This window comes from Halichoerus grypus, chromosome 5, assembly GCF_964656455.1.
Source record: "Halichoerus grypus chromosome 5, mHalGry1.hap1.1, whole genome shotgun sequence".
NCBI classification, from domain to species: domain Eukaryota; kingdom Metazoa; phylum Chordata; class Mammalia; order Carnivora; family Phocidae; genus Halichoerus; species Halichoerus grypus.
Window position 1 is genome coordinate 99,159,248 of NC_135716.1, and position 24,453 is coordinate 99,183,700.

Here is a 24,453-nt window from a genome sequence, read left to right on the forward strand (position 1 = left end):
CACCACCTAGAGTTGTGTGTGTGTGTGCATGTGTGCACACAAGCATGTATGCATATGTGTAAGAAAAAGCTGATATGAAATGAGAGTCAGTGCCAGAAGTCCCATGCTTGGCTGACATCTCCACACTAAAAAATTAGAGGACTTCAAGGGCAAGCAACCCAGTAAAAGACATGAAAATCTTATTATATAAAAATGGAATTTGATGATGTTAATCTGGAGAAGAAAAGAAACTGGGGTCAATATAGCTCTTTTACTACTTAAAGAGAAAAAACTCTGGAAATTACAAGATACTCAAGAAACAGGTGAACTACTAAGAAATAGGTTTTATAACAATTAAAACTGTCCAATAATGAACAAGTATGCCTTATGAAAAAAAATCCTAAAATTAAAATTATTTTTGAACACTTATTTTGTGACAGGTGTTATGCTGAACACATTACATGCAGTAGCCTACTCAATTCTCTTAAAATCCCTATGAGGTAAGAACTGCTATTATTCTTGCATTACAGATGGGAAGCTGAGTGTTGGAGAGGTTAGTTTACTTTTTCAAGGTCACACAGATAGTGAATAGATAAACTGTATTTGATCCTGTAAGCTGTGTACTAAACCACTGAATTGCTTATTTCCATTCTTAGACATTTTAAAGCACAATCTGATGTTTCAGAAATTTAGTTTAGGGGGTTCTTACCATTGTAAGGCTTTTCCATTGCAAGACTGAACCACTGCAGTCATCTCTAAAATCTTTATCTAATTTCTGCCATATTGAAGACTGAAACATTGAATTGAGCCTCCTTGGGCATTGTATCCCTCTGTCACCTTCGTATTTTATTTTTTAAAAAAGGGGGGGCGCCTGGGTGGCTCAGTCGTTAAGCGTCTGCTTTTGGCTCAGGTCATGATCAGGGTCCCGGGATCGAGCCCCGCATTGGGCTCCCTGCTCAGTGGGGAGCCTGCTTCTCCCTCTCCCACTCCTCCTGTTTGTGTTCCCTCTCTCGCTGTGTCTCTCTCTGTCAAATAAATAAATAAAATCTAAAAAAAAAAAAAAATGGGAAAAAGTCTAGAGAAGGCGAGTAATAACTAAGGGATAGGTGGGCAACGGAGTCCACAAAGAAAATTGCAAGAGGTTGCATTCCTTTGGCCAGGGAGTAATTGGTGATCTTCTCCAATATGCAAAAGATTCGGGGTACATCATCTCCACGGAGAATATAACAAAAATATCCATTGCAGTGAAAAAGCTTGGCTGGCGCAAGAAGGGGTCCCCAGTGAAAATTTCTTGAAGTAGACAAGACTTTGAAGCTCAGTTATGGGTAGAAGAACAGTCGTGTGAGACTAGAAGCCAATGAAGCCGCAGTTCAGCCCACCTGGCTTTCTGGTCGCCTTGACAAGTTGGCCGGCCCGGAGGTTGAGCCAGAATGCTAGCAAGTGTTTGTGAACCTTCCTCGGTTCTGTCCTGTCCCACTAAAGAAGCGGCAGACACTGAAAATGAAATTGGAGCCACTTTCACTTAGGGAAACCTTTAAAGTAAATATGACAATTGTGGTGATAGGGATTCTTGGTAGCCAGTCAGAGGGGTTCACCAACAAATAACCTCATGATTCCTCCTGAATTCATGAGTCTATGGGCCTGAACAATTGAGGACAGCCAAAAGAGTCTCTGTTAATAAAATCGCCTTGAAAAATCAACATTTCTGCTCAACAGAGCTTTATGTATTAATTTTAGGAGCTAGACTGTCCATTTTTTTCTTTAACACAGAAAGAAACTGAATACCCTTACAAATAGGGATTTTTTTTTTAATCTTTTGAAGAATATTTTTTTCTGCTTCATAGAAATTTTATCATAATTTCATGCCCCCATACTTCATGGCTTGTTACTCGCTCCATTACTCTTACATTTAACTTGATAAGGTCCTGGATCCTGTGATATTAGTTTTTAGGTTTTGTCTTCTCACAGCTGCTGCTTTGAAGAACCTGATAACATTCTTAGCCTCGCACAGAGCAGTGGCTTTTCGAGCCCTCATTCTCCTGCTGCTCACTATCCTGCTATTTCTGTTACTTCTCACTTCATGGGTATATTCTCAACTTCACCCCTCCTCTACTTTTGAAAGAGGGCAAACCTGGGGCTTTTGCAAGTGGCTAATGGGTCCATCCATGGAATTGGGCAGTTTATTGTGGAAATAACCATGTCTCTCCCTGAGCATGTCAGGGCATGTTTTCCTCTGGATCTTCAGGGATTTTAGTGGGGCGCACATGAATGGTAATGGGGCATCTCTCATGGTTCCTGGAAGCACTGATAAGGCCTGTGCTCTTTTCACCTGAACTTGGACATTCCTTTTCTTAATGTGGTACCTGCAGGCCTACAGTCATGCTCCGTATCGGAAGGTGGCTTCTACGGACAGGATCCATGCCAGGCATGACCTCAGCTGCTGGCATTTGGAAAAAGCCAATTATTTCACCGGGCAAAGTTAGGCCAGAGTCAAAATCAGACAGGGAAGCATCTTCTGGACAAAGCATCCCTCAAGTTATCCAGTAGGGGAAATGGGATTAGAAACATTTAGAGAATTTCCCGAGTTGCTTATGGCTAAAATTAAGTTCCCGTTGGGAGTTTTGAAGGCTGTTGTTATTTTAATAGGAAATTAATTTGGGGGAGGAAAACAAATATCTCTTGTTTCATCCACTTAGAAAAAAAACTTCTCCTGATTTCCATCATTTCCCAACACATTTGATGTGAATGTTGGAAGACTGAATTTAACAGATGATCTGAGTGTGAAAATGTGCTTACAAGTGGTGAAATAGAAACTAACGCTTTAGCTGCATTTTGAAGAGGAATAGGATAACCGTAAGAGTAAAAGCACAATTGCAAGTGAAATTGAGAGGAACTATCAGCTCATCTTGCACAGAATACAGTGTTAGAGAGCAAAGTTACTCACAGGTATTTGCAGTGCCTTTAGGGATGGGGAGATACGAGCCTGGACTCCAAGGTCGGCCCTGATAATTCTTCTTGCATTTCCCACAGTCTGGACCTGTAGTGTTGTGCTCACATTCACAGGTCAATTTGCTGTTGTCATACACACACACAGTGGCGTGGAGATTACATTTGCACCTAAGCAGAGGAGAGACAAGAGTTCATTGTAAGTCAAGTTGGTCTTAGCGATCACGGAGGCTTTACGCATCTATCTCCTGGGGTGGTAGCTCGTACACCCTGCAGTGCTTGCACTCTATAGAGGCTCTGGGCAAAATGTAGATCTGTAGGCCCTACCCTCAGAATCTTTTCAACAAGGGGGAAGGGGTGGGGTTAGGATACAGTCTGTCTCATACCACACTTTGAGGAATCCTAATACCAGTCATTATGTTCAGTGGGGGCCTGAAGGTCCCGTAAGACAAATGTGCTACAAAATCAAGGGTTTCCCAACAGGTGTCCAAAATATTGCCACCAGTGAGCAGTTTTCTTGCAATATTAGCAAATCTATGACAATTTCGTCTGGGTTTGAAGAGCAATGTTATCTTCTGTTTTTCCTTAAACCAGAAAGACAATTCTTACTTGTTTAAAAGGAAAGATAACCATGAAGATGATTTGCTATTCAGGCTTATTTTATAGACCCACAGAGATCATAATCATAGTGCCCACATTCTGGGCTCTAAAATGACATTACCCCAGATCAAAAGTTTTTCCCACCAAGGCCTCTAATCAATCTGAGTAGTCCTTAGATTTTCTAGTCATGGCAAATAAGGTAATTACAGAGGTCGTTCAGAAATGGTCCAAATGACTCAGATAAAAGATGCTTAGAAGCCTAGAAAATAAAAAAAGACTATAGGTGGCAGGGGTTTGAGGTCATTAGCAAATGCCTTGCCTTTGGTGCTTCTGCAGAGAGCTGTGATATATGAGAGGCAACAATAGAATATGCAATTTCCACAAAAATACATTCCCCTATCCAAAGTCTTGCACTGTAAAATTGCAAAGGTCCACTGGATATTTGTTGAGGTAGCAGGTTATAAATTGTAACATCCCAAGCCCACAGGCCGCATCCTCTGGAAAAGTAAAACCTAGGTTGACAGGATGACCATGACCAGAGGCCAGAACAGTGTATGCAGGAAGCGATGTGTCCACACAAAGGGGAGAACTAGGACACCCGAGACGGTGGATAAAGGATCAAGACCTGTCAGAACTGTGTGTGTGTGTGTGTGTGTGTGTGTGTGTGTGTGTAGATGTGTGTGCATTTTTAAACTGGTCTGGCCTCTTCCAGAACTAGGACAAAAATATAGAAAGCCAAATTTCATAAAGACAAGGAAAGTTTGTAGTGCTTTACATTTGCTTTCCTTTATGGGGGATGTCATGAATTGGAAAAAGTAACAGTAGTCTTTCTTAGGTAGGAAAATAAGATTCTTTAAGGACTGATGTTGGGGGGCACCTGGGTGGCTCAGTTGTTAAGCGTCTGCCTTCAGCTCAGGTCATGATTCCAGGGTCCTGGGATCGAGCCCTGCATTGGGCTCCCTGCTCTGCGGGAAGCCTGCTTCTCCCTCTCCCACTCCCCCTGCTTGTGTTCCCTCTCTCACTGTGTCTCTGTCAAATAAATAAATAAAATCTTTAAAAAAAAAAAAAAGAACTGATGTTGGTTTCTATAATGTCTGTATAGCAACATCCAAGTTTCTGTCTTGTACACGGATGATCTGTTTGGAACACAGACCCATACTTACGGCAAGGAAGTAAAGGAATGGCCAAGACTATTACTGAGAGCTGTTGGGCTCTCTTCTAACTAAAAGGTGTAGCCCCTAAATTAATGCCCACTCCCCACCCCTCTCAAACCTCCCTGGATAAGATCACACTTCTCCTTCATCAGGGGTCTGCTACAATTTGCAATACTTGTAGCTATACTCTGCCCTCTGTATAGTTATAAATTGTAATAAGCTGAAAGGCTACTATTTAAACAATACCTATTCAATTTAGATACATAGACAGAACCTTTAAAATTAACATGTACAGTCTTCTAAAAAGATAAGAGAAAAATAATTCAGTTAAGTGAAATAGACAGTGTTTAATTATGAGCTAGATCTTATAACAGTTTCTTCTATGCAGGGAGTCACTTGTGTTAAGTTGCTTATGAAAGGATCTTTCCTGTTCCAACATTAGCACCTTTATTTATGGGTGTGTTTTTATATATGGAAGATGTTAGAAACCTAGGTGACAGAAGCAACAACCTATACTGATTTAGCACCCTATCTGGTGTTAAAAATTCCAAGTGAGGAAATGCACAATATGACCCCAAAGAGTATGCTTGTTTCATATGGGAAGACCAAGAATATAAGTAGTAATTGTAAATTGGATTAAATATCTTTTAACTGTTAATACTTTCATACTTGTAGTCACTTTTTGAGTTACAGGCAATTTCCATTTTAAACACTTTATATTTGCTGAGAAAATATTCTCTGAATAACAATAGAAGGTGAAAGAAGAATAGGTGACTGTTTAGTCTTATTTCTCTCAGATTTCTTCTCATTAATGGTTCATCCTCACCTGTTCAAAAGCTAATCATTCAAGGCTCAACTCAATTCACTCTTCCCTGTTATCTATCCTGCTCACTGTAGACACCCTGAGCTCGATCTTCTGATTTCCTTAAATGCTTCTGTGTATTTGGGTTGGTTGGCTGGTACTTAAAGGCTCTTTAAGCTTTTAAAATGTTGACTCATTGCATAAATCTCTCCCATCCTAAGGGAAGAAATACCCACCTTGTACCCTGGTCTTCTTTTTCAGCTACCTCTTTAGCACTCTCCTCTCCCTCCTTGAGTTTCCTATACCTGAATTTTCATTTTTCACCTCCCACTCACTTTCTCTTTCTCACCAACCATGACCTCTCTTGCCAAGATCATCCATGACCTCTTTGTTGAAAATCCAATGGATACTTTTCTTTGCCTTATTTGACCTTCCAGCGGTATTTGAATCTGTGGACCACTCCCTTTCCCCTGACGCTTTGTCCTTGCTGGATTGTCAAGCTCATTTTCAGAACCCTCTTCTTTGTGTTCTCTTTATGTTCTCTTCTTGGGGTCCTGGCCCAGCACCGTCAGCTTAAGTGACTCTCTTTGGACACTCTTTTTTTGGTGTTGTTTTTTTAAGATTTTATTTATTTATTTGAGAGAGAGAGAGAGTGAGTGAAAGAGAGAGAGAGAACACAAGCTGTGGGTGGGGGCAGAGGGAGAGGGAGAAGCAGACTCCCCTCTGAGCAGGGAGCCCAATGTGGGGCTTGATCCCAGGACCCTGGGATCATGACCTGAGCCAAAACAGACGCAAAACCAACTGAGCCACCCAGGTGCCCCCTTTGGACACTCTTAATACAGGTTGTCCCTTCAATTTCCTCTGTGGTCCTTAATGCCTTTCAGTTATAGCAAACTTGCATTCTAAAGCAAACTTCCATAATCTTCCCCCATCCTGAAATAATAAGCACATGCAAAATAAGCTTAAACATTTGAAAACATTTTAGGGGATTCAGAGATTCTCTGTTACCCAAAGGGATCCATAGAACCCTTCCCTCCATTATTACCAGGTGAAGATTATCTGATCGACATGTTGATAAATCCTGTATCTATATTTCCATCATGGAGCTCTCTCTTGGGCATGTCAAACTCAGCAGATCCCAAACTGAATTCTGAGGCTTGCCTCTCCTACTCCTCCTTCTGGGGTTTCTGTTTTAGTACATTGCATCACCTTTCAGGTAGCTGGTTGAGAATGCCTCCCTCTTTCTTTCCTAGACTATCTAACTTGTCATTGCTCCGTCTCTCACCAAGTTCTGAGATCCCTCCTCTTTTTTTTTTTTTTTAAAGATTTTATTTATTTATTTGAGAGAGCGAGAATGAGAGAGAGAGAGCATATGAGAGGGAGGAGGGTCAGAGGGAGAAGCAGACTCCCTGCTGAGCAGGAAGCCCGATGCGGGACTCGATCCCGGGACTCTAGGATCATGACCTGAGCCGAAGGCAGTCGCTTAACCAACTGAGCCACCCAGGCGCCCTGAGATCCCTCCTCTTTGATAACTCTCAAATACATACAGTTCTAGCCATTGCCACCACCCTAGTTGAGATCGCCATCATCTTTGATCTGCTTTATTACAATGGCCTCTGAACAGACTTTACTGCCTCCACTCATGCTCCTCCCTAGCCCAGTCTCAAGACAACAGTCAAAATAATCCTTTATACAAAAATACTGGGGTCATCCTGGCTTAGAACCATTGCAAGACTTGTCACTATTCTCAAAATAGAGTCCAAACTCTGTAACGTGGACTCCAAGTCCCTTCGAAGTTGGTGTCTCCTCCTTATTCCGGTCTCATCTCCACCACTAGCAACACTACTCGATTCTTCACACTTTGATTTTAGGTGATCTTATAAACTTTTCCTTCTGCCGGGAACATTCTACTCTACTATCTCTACTTCTCTTATCTACAAAATTCTTACCATTCAGGTGTCAGCTTGTAAATTTCAGTGCCTGGCTCCTAAATGACATTCAAAAACCATCCACTGGTCAACTATCGGAGTGCTTCTCTGACCCACCAGTATGCCTTTCCTATGTGCTCCTGTGACCCTGGCAAGGCCAGTCACATGATAAAGCTATCTCTGCCTTAGACATAAACCGTGTTGTCATTGCTTCTTCTTCTCTCACCTGTACTGGAATGTAAATGCCTGGAAGCCGCAGTCATGTTTGCCTTATTTAGTGCAACACCCCTAGCACTTGTCAGGGTGCTCGGCACATAATAAGTACTTAAAAAACACTTGACTGATAAACAAATGATTAATAAGCAAGTAGACTCTCTGAAAGCCAGAACTTCATGGGTCCATCCTACTATGTCTGGCATGGTAATGGACTAAAAATAGAGAATTAATAGGCATTGTACTCAATTAAACAGTCCATGATGTGTGCTGAAAACTGCCACATGCCCTTATCATTGGTTTTCATAACTAACCTTATAATGTGCAAAGGGAACTCTATAAAATTGGTAAGACTTTGTAAACACTATTTAATTTAAACTCCAGAGAATTTGCCAAATGCCTGAAACCTAACACAAGAAAAAAAATGTCTGAAATACTCAGGAAAATAACACAGTTTAGAGGAAAAAACAAAAAAACAAAAAAACCCAAAAGCAGAACATTTGTATGGCATAATTATTCTGGAATGTGCATCTTTTGGCTTCAACTTCTCATGCAGGGATGACCGGCCTGGTTCAGGCAGTTTGGCAATGTTGCTTGGGCCCTGGCGGACACTGGAACTTCCCCAGCAGTAAATCTGTCGACCTAGCCCAGCTTTGTGGCTGTCTTTCCTCCATCCTCATGTCGACTGTTGTGCCTGGGCTGAGCACGTGAGAGTGGATGCTGAGGTATCACAACACTGGTCGGTATTGGAAAATGGCTCCCTTTCATTATCCACAGTTTGGTCTGTTCAATCACCCCATTCCAATCAGATGCTGAAATTCTTTATTTAGAGCCCCTGACAGAGTAGCTTTTCCTCCAGCAGAAAAAAATAAAAAATGGATGTCATAATGCTGGGAGATTGCTCTCAATTCCTGGGGCTGTGACCTCCAGCCTTGCGATGGGGTGGAGGGCAGATTTCCGTGGCGTCCACTTGTCTGTGACAGATTCATTATCCACTTCCATGGTCATCCCGCTCCCACGTCTATTGTCACAGTGGGCGGGGGAAGAGCTACACGAATGGAGACCTAACAGGCTTTGCTAGCAGTGAAATATCTGATGTTCTGGAGAGCCAAGCCTATTTGCCAATTCTGTTTACACGCATAGAACTCACACCAAGATACTGCAGATAGAATTGACTTGCTTGTACTTGGAAGATCCACTTGTGTGTAAGTGACAAACTGCACACACTGTCAAATAAGGGCATTGCTAAGACAGACTTACAAAAAGAGTGAGCTCTATTCTGTGATGCAAGTGATGAAAACCCGTGTATTCTTGCTTTCAACCAGGTCTGCACTTCCTGTATTTTAGTGACCAGCTGTCATGAGTCAATTTAATCTTGCTTATAAAAAGGCTCCAACGTTTAGATCTCTACCACCTGCCAGTAGGTATGAAAAACCCATACAGTCTGCCTGTTTTTTTAAAGATAATTTAATATATTTATTCTGGGAAGCATGTTATCCACCAGAATTTCCTGTGAGTTAGAGGTCTATATATATATAATCTATTACTAGTGTTTCAAATCGAGGTACCAAGACAGAGAAGTTTGGAACTGGCCCTTTCTGAAGCAAAACAGGAAGGGAAGCCAGGCTTGCTGCCTTGCAAGTCAGGGATTGGGCTACTTTTGTGCCAGAGGAGGATTCACCATGAAGTGAATAAAGTTTAGCATCAGGGCCCTTTCAAGGGCTTGGGGAAGACCTAGCCATGCATCCATGTGGTCATGTGCTTTTGTATAATTCTCACAAATGAGATATTTTTGCATTTATTTATTTATTTATTTATTTATTTATTTTAAAGATTTTTATTTATTTATTTGAGAGAGAGAGAATGAGAGAGAGCACATGAGAGGGGTTAGGGTCAGAGAGAGAAGCAGACTCCCCGCCGAGCAGGGAGCCCGATGCGGGACTCGATCCAGGGACTCCAGGATCATGACCTGAGCCGAAGGCAGTCGCTTAACCAACTGAGCCACCCAGGCGCCCTTTTTGCATTTTTTTAAGCAGTGAAGGGGTTTCCTTAATGAGAGCACCCCTCCAGCCCCAAAGGGTGTCAGTTTCAGGCCTTACAAAGCCTCCATCAGCCTTTGGTTGTACCCCCTGCCTTGGATTGTCAGCAGCTACACAAATGCTTTTAGAAAATGAGTTAGCACAAAGACTGGAGCTTTGAAGATTTCTTTTTCAAAAGGTGATAAATTATAAAATGCTTTTCACATACTTTTTCTGCCTCTGCAGCCCCTTGACCTTTCTCTTTTCACTCTGACACATGAATTTTTGGTTTCCACCTCAACACATTATTTGCAATAGGGGATCTGCAGCAACATCATTTAGAAATTATGAGTTATTGATTATGAAATCAGACGGCCCGGGATCAGATCCCACCTTCGCCACTGACTTGTGAGGCCATTGGATAAGCGACTTCACAAACACACAAACAAACAGAACTAATGTTGACTGCATACTTCCAAGTCCCTGGCATTGTGTTCAGCGCTTTTGCATATTTCACACATTATTTTGTACAAACCTCACAATAGTACTGTGGGATTAGCACTAACTACAGATGATGCATTTGCATATTGACGGGCTAAGAAACCCACCTCTCCCAGCTAGTATGAGATGGAACAGAGATTTAGACCGTGGGCAGCCAGGCTCCAGAACTCTGCTCTTACCACCAAAAATGGAATGTTGTCTTTCTAAGTATGGCTAGGCTTCAGCTGCCTCATCTGGAAAACAGGGACAATAAATGGATATGTTTCAAAGGACAGTTTTGGGAATTGAATAGATAATGTACGCATGCCCTTAGGACAGTATGTGACACAAAGTTCTTAATAAATGTTAGTTTCAATTATTATTATTTCTATAGTTACTACTCCTACTACCATCACTGGAATGGGCTGATTCATTCTGTAAGCCTTAATTCATAACGAATTCTTTGGATAGTGCCATGAGAAGGCCGATGGGATTCAAAACCAGAAGATGACATAGAGCCCTAATCTCCAAGAACATACAATTTGTTGAGTAAATAAGATGAAATGCACATAAACTAACTACAGACCATAAAAAGGGTACCACTGAGACCACCAGGGACCATAGGAACAAGCCCCACGTGAGAAACATCATGCGCCTGGGGCACTTCGTGTGGGCTGTTATTGCAGAGCCGGGATGCGGCCCATCACACAAGCCTAACTTAAAAAACAACAGCCGCAGCCCTATCCTGTAGGAAGAGAAACAACCTGGCTCCACAAACCTGAAAGACCCCCGCTTCAAAAAGCACCAATAAGCTGTCTGGGTTGCCTGCCAAAACCAACCAATCAGGACAAGGCACTTTTCTATCCCTTCGTAGCCTAGCGGACCCGAGTGGGAACTTTCCAGGGGACCTTTATATGAGCAGGGCTTCCAGTTTGTTCAGAGAGGCTGGCTTAAGTGCTGTGTGTTGGTGCGGTGTCTCTGTGCAGCTCGAGCTGTAGCCTCAATACAGCCTTGCCTGCGCCTTTGACCTTTGGGTCTGGCTTCATTTCTACCATTGTGGGGCCCAAGATCTGGACTCTGGTAACAATATTCCATCTAATCCTGACAATATAGGAAAATAGGGTGGTAACACTGAGTTGTCTCTCCCCTGACAATGCTGTATTTGCAGTGAAGGGTCAGAGGGACAGCCCCTATCACTGAAGGCAGGCGGAAGAAGAAAACACTTACCACGTTCCACTATACACCTGGAACCGTGATAGGTGCCTCCCGTATGTTATCTCACCTCATGCTCATTACCGCTGGGAGAAGGAGGTATAAGTACCTGTAATTTACAGATGTGGAAAGTGTGGGGAAGAGTAGTAAAGCTATTTGCTCAAAGAAACATTTCTGGTAAGTGGTAGTCAAGAGTCAATTCCGAAGGCCAGGTTCATTCTAGGACATCACTCTATTTGAGGCAGAACAAAGCAAACTGGTTCATGGAGAGAATTAGACTTGTGGTTCTAAACAGTGATATGATACTTCCACTGTAACACTTGCTACAGGGCTTGATCCCAGGACCCAGCCGGTTCAGGATCACTCGGAGGGCTTGTTACAAATCTCAGGCTTTCCCCAGACTCACTGAAGAAGGATCTGCACTTTAACCAGATGACCAGGTGATTTATATGCAGAGTAAAGGTTGAGAAGCACTGCTGAGTCACCAGTGTGTCAAAATCTTGATGAACAGCAAAACTAAAATCATGGGGCATGATCCTTGTGCAAAACTCTCTTCCACCTATATTCTGTTTGGCTTTCTTTGGCCTAAACCTGACTAGCACTAAGGCTCAAGCTGTACTCACAAACTGAATTGACATTTTGTTTGTGAATTCTGTCAAGTCTACTGACAGGCAGATTCATAGATCATATAATAAATAACTTAACTATATTAAAAGTTGTTTATACTTATTAGTCAAAATGGTATTTATTTCCAGAATATATAAGAAGCAGTTACAACTACAATAATAAAAGGGACAAAAAACAAAAACAAAAACGAAAAAACAACCCAGTTAGAGAATGAGTGAAGGATCTTAAAAGATATTTCTCCAAAGAAGATATATACAAATGGCCAACAAACACATGAAAAAATCATCATCATTAGTCATTAGAGAAGTACAAATTAAAACCACAATGAGATACCACTTCACATCCACTAGGATGGTTATAATTTAAAAAGAGGGACAATAGGAAACGTTGACAGTGATGTGGAGAAATTGGAACTCTCATCTACTATTGGTAGGAATGTAAGCTGGTGTGGCCACTTTGGAAAACAATGTGGCAGTTCTTCAAAAAGGTAAACATAAAGTTATCATATGATCCAACAATTCCACTTCGAGGTCTTTACTCAAGAGAACTGAAAACATGCCCACACAAAAACCAGTACACAAATGTTCATAGCAGCATTATTCATAATAGTTAAAAAGTGGAAACAACCTAAACATTCATCAACTAATGAATGGATAAACAAAATGTCATATATCCATATAATGGACTATTATTTTGGGGGGAAAATAATGAAGTACTGATACATGCTACAATATAGATAAACCTTGAAAACATTTTGCTAAATCAAAGAAGCCAGATACAAAAAGCCACAGAATGTATGCTTTCCTTTACAGGAAATACTCAGAATAGGAGAATCTACACAGATGGAAAGTAGATGAATGATTCCCAGGAGCTAGGAGGAGGGGCAAATGGGGAGTGACTGCTCATGGATGGGGGTTTTCTTGTAGAGTGATGATAATGTTCAGGAATTCAATAATGGTGAGGGTTGCACAACTTTTTGAATATACTAAAAACCACCAAATTGTATGTTAAATAAATGAAAAAATAAACTAAAAGAAATATGGTATTTGTCCAAAACAGATGACAGAAAACAGTGGATAAGAGTTTGGGCCCTGAGGTCTAGTAATCTGGCTTTAGCAGGTACTTAGGCAAGTTCCTTCAGCTCAATTTACTCTTCTGTAAAATGAGGATCATAAAATGCCTACCTGAGGGGTTGTTGGGAGCCTTAAATGATACAGTACAAGGTAGCAGAGACTGCTAATTGATGTATTCTTCCTTTTCCCACACCACTACAGTTTTAGTTGGGTGCACACTCCACACATATAAAGACTACATTTCCCAGCACCTCCTCAAGCTAGGGAATGGCCATGTGACTACATTCCACCATTGGCCTATTCGTGGGAGTTATGTCTGTGATACTCTATTGGGCTGCACTCCTTCCTCCATTTCTAATTTACTTCATGGAACATGAACATGTTGTTAAGCCACCTTGGACTACATGGACCATGGCAGTAACCACAAATAGTGGAACCCGGGCCATCGGGCAGCCTTCACTGCCGTCAGAGGAAGGTGGGTCCAGACAGAGCCACCATTCCAGCTGTGCAGCACCTAATTCCCAAAAGAAAGGAGACAGAAATAAACTTCTAGTTTGTTTAAGGCACTGCTAATGTGAGTCTCTCTTACACACATCTGAACTTATATTTGAACACAGCACCTGGTACGTAGGAAGCACTTAATAATTTAATATAAGCTATTGCTATTATCACTTCTATCTTACAGCAAAAGACCAGATCTTCAACTATCAAATGGGTCTGGTCTAATCCTGATCCCATGAGGAAAGAGGGGGTTTAAATCTTTCCAGCATTCTTCTATTCCTTCCTTCATGAATAAAACCTGGAGTCTGACAGTAGTTACCACTTGTAAGCAAAAATGTTTTCAGAAGATTTATTTTTATAAACTACGTGATGGCCGAAGTTCAATGTGAAATAGATATCTCCTTATAACAATTTTTGGAAAGCAGCCGCACACAACAGACCAACAAAGAGGCTGGACATCTAACTTGTGTTTGCATTCCTGTATTATAGAAGAAGCAAACAAGAAAGAGGGGTGCTAGTACTCTATTATATGCCCTGCAAACCCAGAGGGCAGGTTTCCACATAGCTTTTGTGCTCACTCCTTTACAATATACCAAGTAGCTAAATAAGGCCCCTGGTTGATGGGGGCTTTCCTCTCCTGAACTTTGTTCTTGGAAGAATTATTTTTGAAAAGTGATTGGTCTAGATTTTTTAAAAAGATTTTATTTATTTATTTGAAAGAGACTGAGAGTGAGAGAGAGAGAGAGAGAGAGAGAGAGCATGAGCAGGGGTGGGGCATAGGGAGAGGGAGAAGCAGACTCTCTGCTAAACAGGGAGCTAGACAGGGCTTGATCCCAGGACCCAGAGATCATGACCTGAGCTGAAGGCAGGTGCTTAACTGACTGAGCCACCCAGGGTGCCCCCTTGATTTTCTTAAGCAAAGAAATATACAGTTACACAGTTTTCTCTGGGAGTATAAAATAAAGCCTGAGATCTTTATCAGTTCTTCACAGACACTGGAATCTTACCATCTTTTAAAATATACATAATTTATTTGCCCCCAAAATTGATGGGACAGGGACCAGAAATCCTTCTTGTACATTTAAGCAACTAATGACTTGGACATCCTTATGGCATTTAAGAAACCCTCTAGAAGTTCCACTTAAACCTTACTGGAAACCCTAAACTTACCCATAGTGAAGCATCAGATTACATGACTTACTAAAATACTGGTTCTTTTAGATAATATTAAAAATAGCCTTTTTCTATTTCTGAAGCTTGCCAGGGAGACTAGAGTACCATGATTATAAAATAAAATAAAAATAGCAGCTTATAAATTTGAGATTATGCATTGTCCAAGATTGGAGTAGGTATAGGATGGTGCCCTGTGACCTGTTTATTACACTCATGAGGAATCTGGTTAGATAAGAGGTGCTGAAGGGTAAAAGACATAACAAGATAATTATCTCAACGGAGACTGCCACTGTTCTCTGCACAACCAATCAATCTAGAGATTGGGAGGTAAAGAGCTTGTTAAATTAAAACTAAACCAACCCAAGGCCCATTAACAACTAATAGATGACCCTAGATATTTAAGATATGCATGGTGAACCTTTACATTCTAATTCTTTTTGAGAAAACAGAAAATTTAGGGATCTCCAGTCCCAGAAATAAAGATGATCATTGTTCAAGGAACCAGATTCTATAAGAGAGATAGGACAACATGACGTTAAGAGCTTGGACTCTGGAGACAAAGGGTCAGAGTTTAAGTCCTAGTTCTACCATGAGCTTGGTGGGTGTCTCCATCTGAGTCTCAGTATCCTTCCCTATAACATGGACTGTTATTAGTAGCAATAACATAGGGTTGCTACGAAGATTAATTGAAGTAGCCCATGTAAAGTATATATCACAGATTCTGGTAGATGGTAAGTATTCAAGAAATGTTAGCTATTATTATGGAGAGAGATGGCAAATCCACAGCTTGGCTATCTAAAAGTCCTTTACATCCCTTTCTCTCTTGACTCTCTCTATAAAACACATGGGAAAATTAAAATACTCATTTCCTTGGCTCCCCTGACTCTAAAGTTGGCCATGTCATATAGTCTGACCAATGGGATGTGACCAGAAGTCACTAGGAGGCGTGTTCTGGAAAGATTTTTAAAAGGGGCAGCTTACAAGAAATCATTCCTCTGCTTTTTTTTTTTAACCCCTCTCACCTTGCCCTTTCTTCCTTTCTCTTATCTGGGATCCAGACAGAAATACTAGAGGGCCTTCTGGCTTTATGGCCATAAGAATGGGAGCTCATTCAGTGATGGGCAAGCTGGAACCTAGAAGGAAACTAAGGCCTGATGGTGTTCTTACACACCGAGCCCGGCCTGCCGACCTCCCCACGTGCTCTCAGTTGAAGAAAACAAGTCCCACTCTGCTTAACAGAGCTTTCCTATTTTTAGAAACGGAATAGATTCCTGACATAAGAAGCAATAATGAAGACTGTTGATGTATTCAAGTCCTTTTCACACATACTCGCCCATTTTGTGGTTTCCAGTCAACAACTGCTAAGTTAGATTTCTTTTTTTCCTCTTTATAGAACCACATAAGTGAAATACTTTTTTTTCCACCTACTTTTTACTTCCAATTGATGTGAGCTATACCATGATAATTTCTCATATGCTTCTTGGGTTAAAAAATGTAATTCTCCTTTTTTTCTAGGAGGAACTAGGACAAAAGAAAAAATAGTGCAGGAATAAACCTAAAGTTCTCTTGTGCTTTGCAAAGCCACAGAGTTCAGTAAGGTTCTGGCTCAAGAGCTGAGAGCCATCTGATACCTCAGGGTTCTATCAGGTTAGAATTGTCAGGGAAGTTTTGAAATCTTTTAAATATATACATTTATCCACTCAAAAAAGGTCTTATTTCCTCAAATCATTATATTAGAATCTGATTAAAAATGAATCAGCCTGAATAAACAGTTTTATGACTAAGAATAAACAATCAAGTCACACCTGTGCAGAAGAAGACAAGAGAGCAACCTTATTCTGTATTTTTACTTTTCACTACAGAATTTGAGAGGAAATTGAATTAGATTCCCATGGGTGGTGTGGAAAATTGGGGGAAATAGCTTTCTTCTAATTCTCCCTTTTCTGAGAAATAAAATAATATCCAATAGAGAAGAGTGCACCTAGCAAAGCCTCTGTTTTTTCCCCTTATTTGGTGGCCTACTTTTGCTAGCAAGCCTTGGAAAAGTTGAAGTATAAAGATAAAAAAAAAAAAAAAAGAAGAAGAAAAAAAGAAAGAAGAGAGAGAGAGAAATAGAAGGGAAAGGAAAAAACCCATCTGTTAAAAGAGGCTGATCTTACTTGCTGTGACCGATGACCTGAATTGTGTGTCACTTATGATTGGAAACTAAGGCTCTACAGCAAAGAAACAAAAAACTCCGAGAATAGAAATGAAGAACAGCAGTGAGCTCTCAAACGATCCAACAGCTAGGATATGGTCAGGGAAAAAAAACTGGATGGTAGTTGTCTATGCGATTTGTCAATATTGTCATCATCAAAGTCTCTCCATCTACATGATTAAACGTTCAGAGGTGGGGGCTGCACCAAATGTGTGAGACGTGAAGTGTCATGAGAAGGGGAATTTCACATGATCTAACATGGATCACGGTCATATTTTAGAGTCAAATGATATATGATCAAGAGACCTGGGTTTAATCACTAACCAGCTGAATCACTTTAGGTGGGTTTCACTGGCTTTCAGGGCTAATTTCTTTGAAATGTGAAGGGTTTGGTCTGTGTTTGAAAAATGCCCAAGACGAAACCGGAGAGGGAGACAAACCATAAGAGGCTCTTAATCTCAGGAAACAAACTGAGGGTTGCTGGAGTGGTGGGGGGTGGGAGGGATGGAGTGGCTGGGTGACGGACATTGGGGAGGGTATGTGTTATGGTGAACGCTGTCAATTGTGTAAGACTGATGAATCACAGACCTGTACCCCTGAAACAAATAATACATTATATGTTAATAAGAAAAAGAAAAAGAAAAAAAATAAAAGACATCATAGAAAGAAAAAAAAGAAAAAAGAAAAATGTCTTACATTGGCTGCATGACCGACCCCACCTTCGGGCAGTATCTAAACTGTAGAGGGTATGGCATGTTGCAGTTTTTGCACCCTCAAATTCCTTATTCCTTCTTCTTCCTTTGGTAACAACCTTTGTGGGACCACCCCTTTCATCCTCAGGCTGGGAGGTTGAGGTGGGGGATTCCAACCTGCAGCTCCCAAGAAAGGCAGAGAGGCTGAGCTCAGCCTACCAATCCATTCCATCTTCTTGGACACAGTGATTGGTTTGAGGATGGGAATAGGACCTAATCCTTGTGAAAATCACTCCTGGGGCCTTTGCTGAGAATATGAGGGTAAGAAGTCCTGTTCCTTATGGTATTGTTAACCTGGTAGCAGGTGGCCTGGAACTAGTCATGGCCATCTTGTCCACAACATGGAGAATCTCGGCCTAGAAGAAAGCCAAGACAGAGGAGAGCAAAGCCAAGCAGTAGGGACAACATCCTGATGACTTTGTGTAGCCCATGCTGCCAGCTTGTCTGAATCTAACTGTGTCCCAGATTCCAAGATATGTGAGCCAAAATAGTCTCTATTTTGTTTAACTAGTTTGAATTCTGTTTTTTTTTTTTGTTGCTGTTGTTGTTGTTACTAACAACCAAAAGATCCTAAAACAATACACCATGTTACTTCTCCATGATTCTACCACCTCCCAAGCTTATTGAACTAGACTGGATGTACCACCTGAAAGCAGTCATTATGTAAATTGTTCAACAACCCAAAATTTATGGCCTGGCTTGAAAAATCTGGTCAGCCAGATTTTTCTGCCAAGGATTTAGACTTGGAAAATAGACATATGTTATCATTAGGAGGTGGGCATTAGAATATGCTGGATGATTTCAAAGTATGCTGGTTCTCACTTTACACAACTTTTATGAATTGGTATTTTTGTTTCTGTTTTTGTAAAATGAACTGACTTTTTAAGTTAAGGTGAAAAGTGCTGTATTTTGGAGTTAGAAAAGACCTGGATTTCAGTATCTCTATGATCACTTTTAACTTGTTTGACCTTAGGCTCGTTCCTCATGTGTAAAATAGAGATGAGAGTGAATGACTTCATTAGGCTTTATTTTAACTTTGGAATGAGATAGCATGTCAAGTGCCACCATGAAGAGTTCATAAACAGGTCAACTTGCTAAGTTTTAGTTCCCACCTGACTATCATCATCAATCATTATGAAATATTTACTAAATATTTACAATATATAAGATCGTATGGTCAAGATTTTACTATTTCTGAACAATCTTAGAACAATAATCCACATAAGGAAGGGACCTGTTGTCTCAACTCAACTACTCTAGAGTCATGAGGTCTTCTCATTTGTTTTATATTTAACAAAAGAAGAAGAAACTTTGGTGCACTGTGAGGCAACAAAGTATGAAGGAAAGGGATCAGGACTGAACATCATGAGGTCAGGTGGTGGGCAGGGTGAACCCCCAGTTCCTGAACAAAACCTTTCATGGCGCCTGGTATGGAATAGGCTCTTTGTAAATATTAGTTGAAAGAATTATCCAGTCCCATTTCCTCACTGTGGAAATATGGGAAACATAGGATCAGAGAAACAATAATAACAATAAAATAATAAATTAGCTGAGATTTTTTGAGCTTGTTCTGTGTTCATTTTTTATTTTTCTTAAAGATTTTATTTATTTATTTTATAAATTTATTTATTTATAAATAAATAAAACCAAACTTGTTTAATATGGAAACATACTGGTTTAATTTTTCTCCACACACCTCCCTGCCTCCCATTCTGAGTCCCATTACCAATACTTTGAACAGAGTGAGCCAATAATTTTTTCTTCAAGGTTTCAAGAACTGAGCTCTTTCTAACCTGCTTTTAGTTGCCAAAGATATTGGCTCTGGTTTTGACAGATTATCAAAGTCACTTGATAGGAAGGAACAGAAGGGGATAAGACTTAGGGTATGGAAAGATAAAAAAGTGTGTAGCAAAAGCATCATGGCCCCTGCAGTGATCCTGGTTTCTTGCCTCAGCATGCTTGGTGCTTGGCTTGAACAAGGTAGAGGTGAATTAACTTCTCAGGAGCAACCCCCAACCAATGAAGAAGTGGGTGCTTGAGGATAAATACTCCAGTTTCCTTGCTTCTTAGAGAAACATTTCTGAGAATAGCACCCTGATTGACTTCTCCTTTCTGCTCCATTTATTCCCTATTCTCTCACAGTGCTTTCTGGAATTATTTCCCAAATATACCATTTGTATCCAGATCTTTGTCTTGGGGGACCCCGAACTAGGAAGATAGAGAAGCATTAGTAGACTGCAAGAGGAACCATAGGAAGGAACACTATGAGATTGTTAAGTCAAAGACCTTGACCATCACTCACTGCCTTCTCAGTAAGTAAGAAGCTCCCTTTACCCACTGTGCATGTCTGTTGATTCTCTAGTTAGCACATGAGAGTGAGTTTTATTCCTTATGTAACAGGGTTTCACTGATTGACTGTCTTTACCTGGGGTTCTGAATCCCTCCTGGGGTGTTTAGGAAGGAATCTTATACCTCCAGGGGCTAACTGATCCAGCCTGAGAATTCTCTAGAAATAAGACAGTAATTAGTAAAATACCCTCGTTGTGTCTTCAATTTGTCCAAATGCATAAGGATCGAAACTTGTAGTAGGATCTTCTGTCTCTCAAATCCAAAATGCCTCAATTTGGATTCTGGTTCTGCTACTTGCTTGCAGTGTGACCTTGGGCTAAACTTTTATATGCCTCTGTTTCCTCATCTGTAAAACTGGAGAATTATAGTACCTGACTCATAAGGTTATTATGAAGAATAACAAATTACTTTCTTCAAAGCACTTAAAAAACAGTGCCTGGCACATAGTAAATGTTGGCTGTCATTATCACCATCTCCATCATCATTGTCTTAATTATTCTTGTCATCATTTTGGTCATGGGAAGGAAAGCTAAAGGGGCACCAGAGAAAGCCAAGGCTTCCAAATTCTTAACTTATAGAGTTCTATATAATACTAGTGCTAAATTATCACACAAAAGATATTTGCATACAGGTGGTTGACAGAGAACTGAAGCTCTTACTGGTAACACTAATTTTTTTCTCTCTCACACAAATTGTGTAGTTTGGACACGATTTTAAACTTTGGGTGCTTGAACCAAATCAAAAGACTGCTGTTGATCCCTAAACAACATCACTGGAGGCAGGGAGTGAGGATATGTCATCTGAAACTGAGGTGGAAGGTTCTGGAAGTCTTACAGGCCCACAGTCCTGAGATTCCATAGAGATGGCCATAGAAATGAAGTGACCTGTGCTTTTTCTAATAAAAGCCACATGATGGTAACAATAACTGCCACAATGTAGTCTTGGGCCTTGAGGTTTCTCTTCATTTGAGGGCCCACCCAAAGAGCAGCTCTGCAACAAAAGCAAATCAAAATCGCTTCTCCTGCAAGACTGGAAATACCAAATGCAGAGTGTGGTGCAGCCTTTTAATCCACAGGGTAGCAAAGTAAAGGTCAATTACCTCACTTAGAGGAATGAAAGGCATGTAGTAAAAGTCAAATAGATATGCCATTAGATAATATATTTCAAGCATGAAAATGAGGATTTTCTATTGCCGGGTTATATTTAATGCACTGGTAAACACAAGAGCTTTATGACAGAGAGTAAGATACGAGGCTGACAGCGAATCTGCCCGACAGAGTGCCCTCTGTTCGATGAAGGTGTCTGTGTGGGACCGATCGGTCACCATTGATTGGTGTCAGGACCCTGCTGGGAAGCAAGCAGGCTGGCCCCCACAACCCGCCAGACAGAGCCAGGAGGACCAGGTGCCTCTGCTGTGGCTCTAGGGATTTAAGGTTGTCAAGACACTCAGCTGTGCCAGACTAGCCTCTCTGTCTCTATCTAGTCTGTCCTGATCTATGAACCTGGACCTTTGCTTTTCTCCTTCCCCGATATTCTACTGGTTCCCTGACATTGGCTTGGCACCCACCTCTGCCTTCCTGCGTTGGTGCCTTCAGGGTAACAGCCTTATTCCCGACTCCCAGGGCTGCATCTTCCTTCCTTCCAACGTTGTCCCCCGTCCTTATGCATCTGAGATTCTAATCTCCACATTTAACCCAGATTGCTATGCATGCATCCTGGTTTCTGCATCTGTGGATGATTTGATTTGGAGTGTTTGACCCTGATTTTTTTCATTCTGATCACTTTCAACACCCTTGTTCTCTAGGAAAGGCTCTGTCTCCTAAAGCAGTCATGTGGCTATGTCTCTGGATTGAGCTTTTCCCCTAGCTCTGCCCTCAGTTTTTCACCTCATCAGAAATAGCCTTACGGGTCACAGGCAATGTATTGAGACTGGGGGTGGGGTGGGGGGTGTGCTTCTGTTGCTGACACAGGCGCTCCCCATGACCTGGCATTTTTTCTCCTGGGAAGCACCGTGTTTATTGGTCACCACTTAAGAAGCCTTGTGGCTTTAGAGATGTTGTTTAATTTCTCTGAGCTTCAGTTTTTCACATTATTTTCATTTTTTTAAAAAATAAGTACTTACATTAAATGAAGCTATTTAGTGGAAAATGTATTTTAATATTTATTGAAACGGCAAAACTGTCACTTGGGGCCTCCGCTAGACGTATCCGCAGTAGATTACATCTACGTGGCAAGATCTGGAGAGCACGCTTCGGTGAGCTTTTCATTCACGCACAGTAATGCGTGTACCTACCCACTGTTCTTGGGAAAGCCCTGAGCCCATGAAATTAGCTCAAAGGCAGATGTTTCCGCTTAATACAGTAAGGTTTCTGGTTAATGATGTAAATTTGGTGGTTGCTTGCAGACTCAAGCCTCTGAGGAGACTGCCCAGTGAATCATAACTCAGGCTACCCCATTTCTGATAAGACTCACTTGCCCCTGGGAGATACATGCATCCTTTTGCCCTAGCTTTGCTCATAGGAAATTAGGGGAGTGTATGACGCAAGGGGAATGTGGTGGTCTGATCTCTTATCCTCTTTTTTTTTAAAGATTTTATTTATTTATTCATAAGAGACAGAGAGAGAGAGAGGCAGAGGGAGAAGCAGGCTCCCTGCCGAGCAGGGAGCCTGATGCAGGACTCGATCCCAGGACCCTGGGATCATGACCTGAGCTGAAGGCAGACGCTTAACCATCTGAGCCACCCAGGCACCCTCTCTTATCCTCTTTTGGGGGAAAATGCTACAAAGAGGAATGGGACGAAGCTTGGCACACCCAGTGTGGACTGGATTTTGGTGCCACAAGATGATGTTATGGAGGATTAGACAGACTTGAAGAAACGTACTGTTGAATAGCGCCATTGTTTTCACATGCGCCAGGAGGTGTGACCACATTCTCTGGGTCAGCAGGGTCCGGGGGATATTCTTTGAAGGAACTGAATGTTCTCAATCTCCCTGAGGCAAAAAATTAGGTGGGCTTTGGAGATAGAAAGGAGGGTTTCCTTCCCTCTGTAGCCAGGAAGTGCAGAACCTGGACTATGGGATGTGGTGGTGGCTTAAGATTCCAGCTGGTGGTGAGGGAGATGCTCCTCCCTGCCCAGGCCACCATATTACCTCTGAGTGACACCTTTTGGGAGTTGGGAGCCACTTAAGATTGAACGTGAGACTCTAAAACTAGTCGTTCACTCTCAGTGTGATTCCTCAGTGTTCCCCAAACCTTCCAGAAAGTGTTGTTAAATTTAACAACCTTGTTTTAAGGCAGAAGGCATCTGTCACTGGGGAAAACAGGTATGGAGCAAGCGCTTGTAAGCAGGTGAGAGGGGTCGGAGGGACCCCAGAGCCACATCTATCAGCTCGGGGGACTTTAATCTTCCTCTGGCAGAGCTGCATCTCCTTGCTCTGTCTGCCTCACTGTTATTCTAAATAAGGCTCTGCTGTGAAACTAATGAATAAGTGGGAAAAGAAGAGGTATTATTTAATAGAAGAGGAGGTATTACTCAAATAGTTTTGAGTGAACAGCTCAAAAGCTGTGAATATGAAGAGTAGTGAAAGAAAGTGAAGAGAGGGCACTTCACACGTTCCTGGGGTTGATAGCTGGGGAGCAGCAGGAGAGGACGGGAGGTGGTGGTTGCTTGCAGACTCAAGCCTCTGAGGAGACTGCCCAGTGAATCATAACTCAGGCTACCCCATTTCTGATAAGACTCACTTGCCCCTGGGAGATACATGCATCCTTTGGGACCAAGAGGTTGGGACCAAGAAAGCTAAGAAATTATTCAATAAAATTCATTTATTTAGCAACCAGGTTAGAAATGACCTCTCATCATACAAATTGAAAGTCAGAGTACAGCATGTCAGAAACTTAGGGAAAAAACAGAATTCAGGGCAGGTGTAAATTTCCAAGTTCAGAGGGTCTGGGCAGAAAAAAGGTAACACAGCAGTGGGTCGGACTGTGGGCACTGGGGCAGGTTTCCTGGTTGGGATGCTGGCCTTTGCCCTTTTAACTAGTCATGTGATCTTGAACAATTCTCTTATCTTCTCAGTGCCTCAGCTGCCCCATTTATAAAATGGGCATAATAATAATGTTATTTTTATACAGATGTGATGATTAAATGAGTTAATAAAAGTAAGTGCTTAGAAGAGTTACTAGCTCAATATAGATACTTAATACGTGTTAACCATTGTTGTTATTATTATTATTTTCTAGGCAGAGATGAGCTAGGAGCCACTGATTAATGGCCAAACAAATGCAGAAAAAGAGGAAAGGGAACAAAAAAAGAATGGGACAGATGGGAAATAAATATCATGATGTTAGACTTCAACCTAACCATATCAATAATCACATTTAATCTAAGTCCTAACACCCAATTAAGATAGAGATCAAAAAGCAAGAGCAGGGGCACCTGGGTGGCTCAGT

General features: G+C 41.4%; 1 protein-coding gene across 12 annotated transcripts in view; it reads right to left on the minus strand.

Annotated features, from left to right (window-relative positions):
• NTNG1 (netrin G1) overlaps nucleotides 1-24,453 on the minus strand; it is a 315,517-nt gene that overhangs the window by 80,355 nt on the left and 210,709 nt on the right. For all 12 annotated transcript variants that reach the window (XM_036089454.2, XM_078072672.1, XM_078072669.1 and 9 more), the window contains one exon: nucleotides 2,924-3,096. In XM_036089454.2, the coding sequence (XP_035945347.1) occupies nucleotides 2,924-3,096 (173 nt within the window). The remainder of the gene's footprint in view (nucleotides 1-2,923; nucleotides 3,097-24,453) is intronic.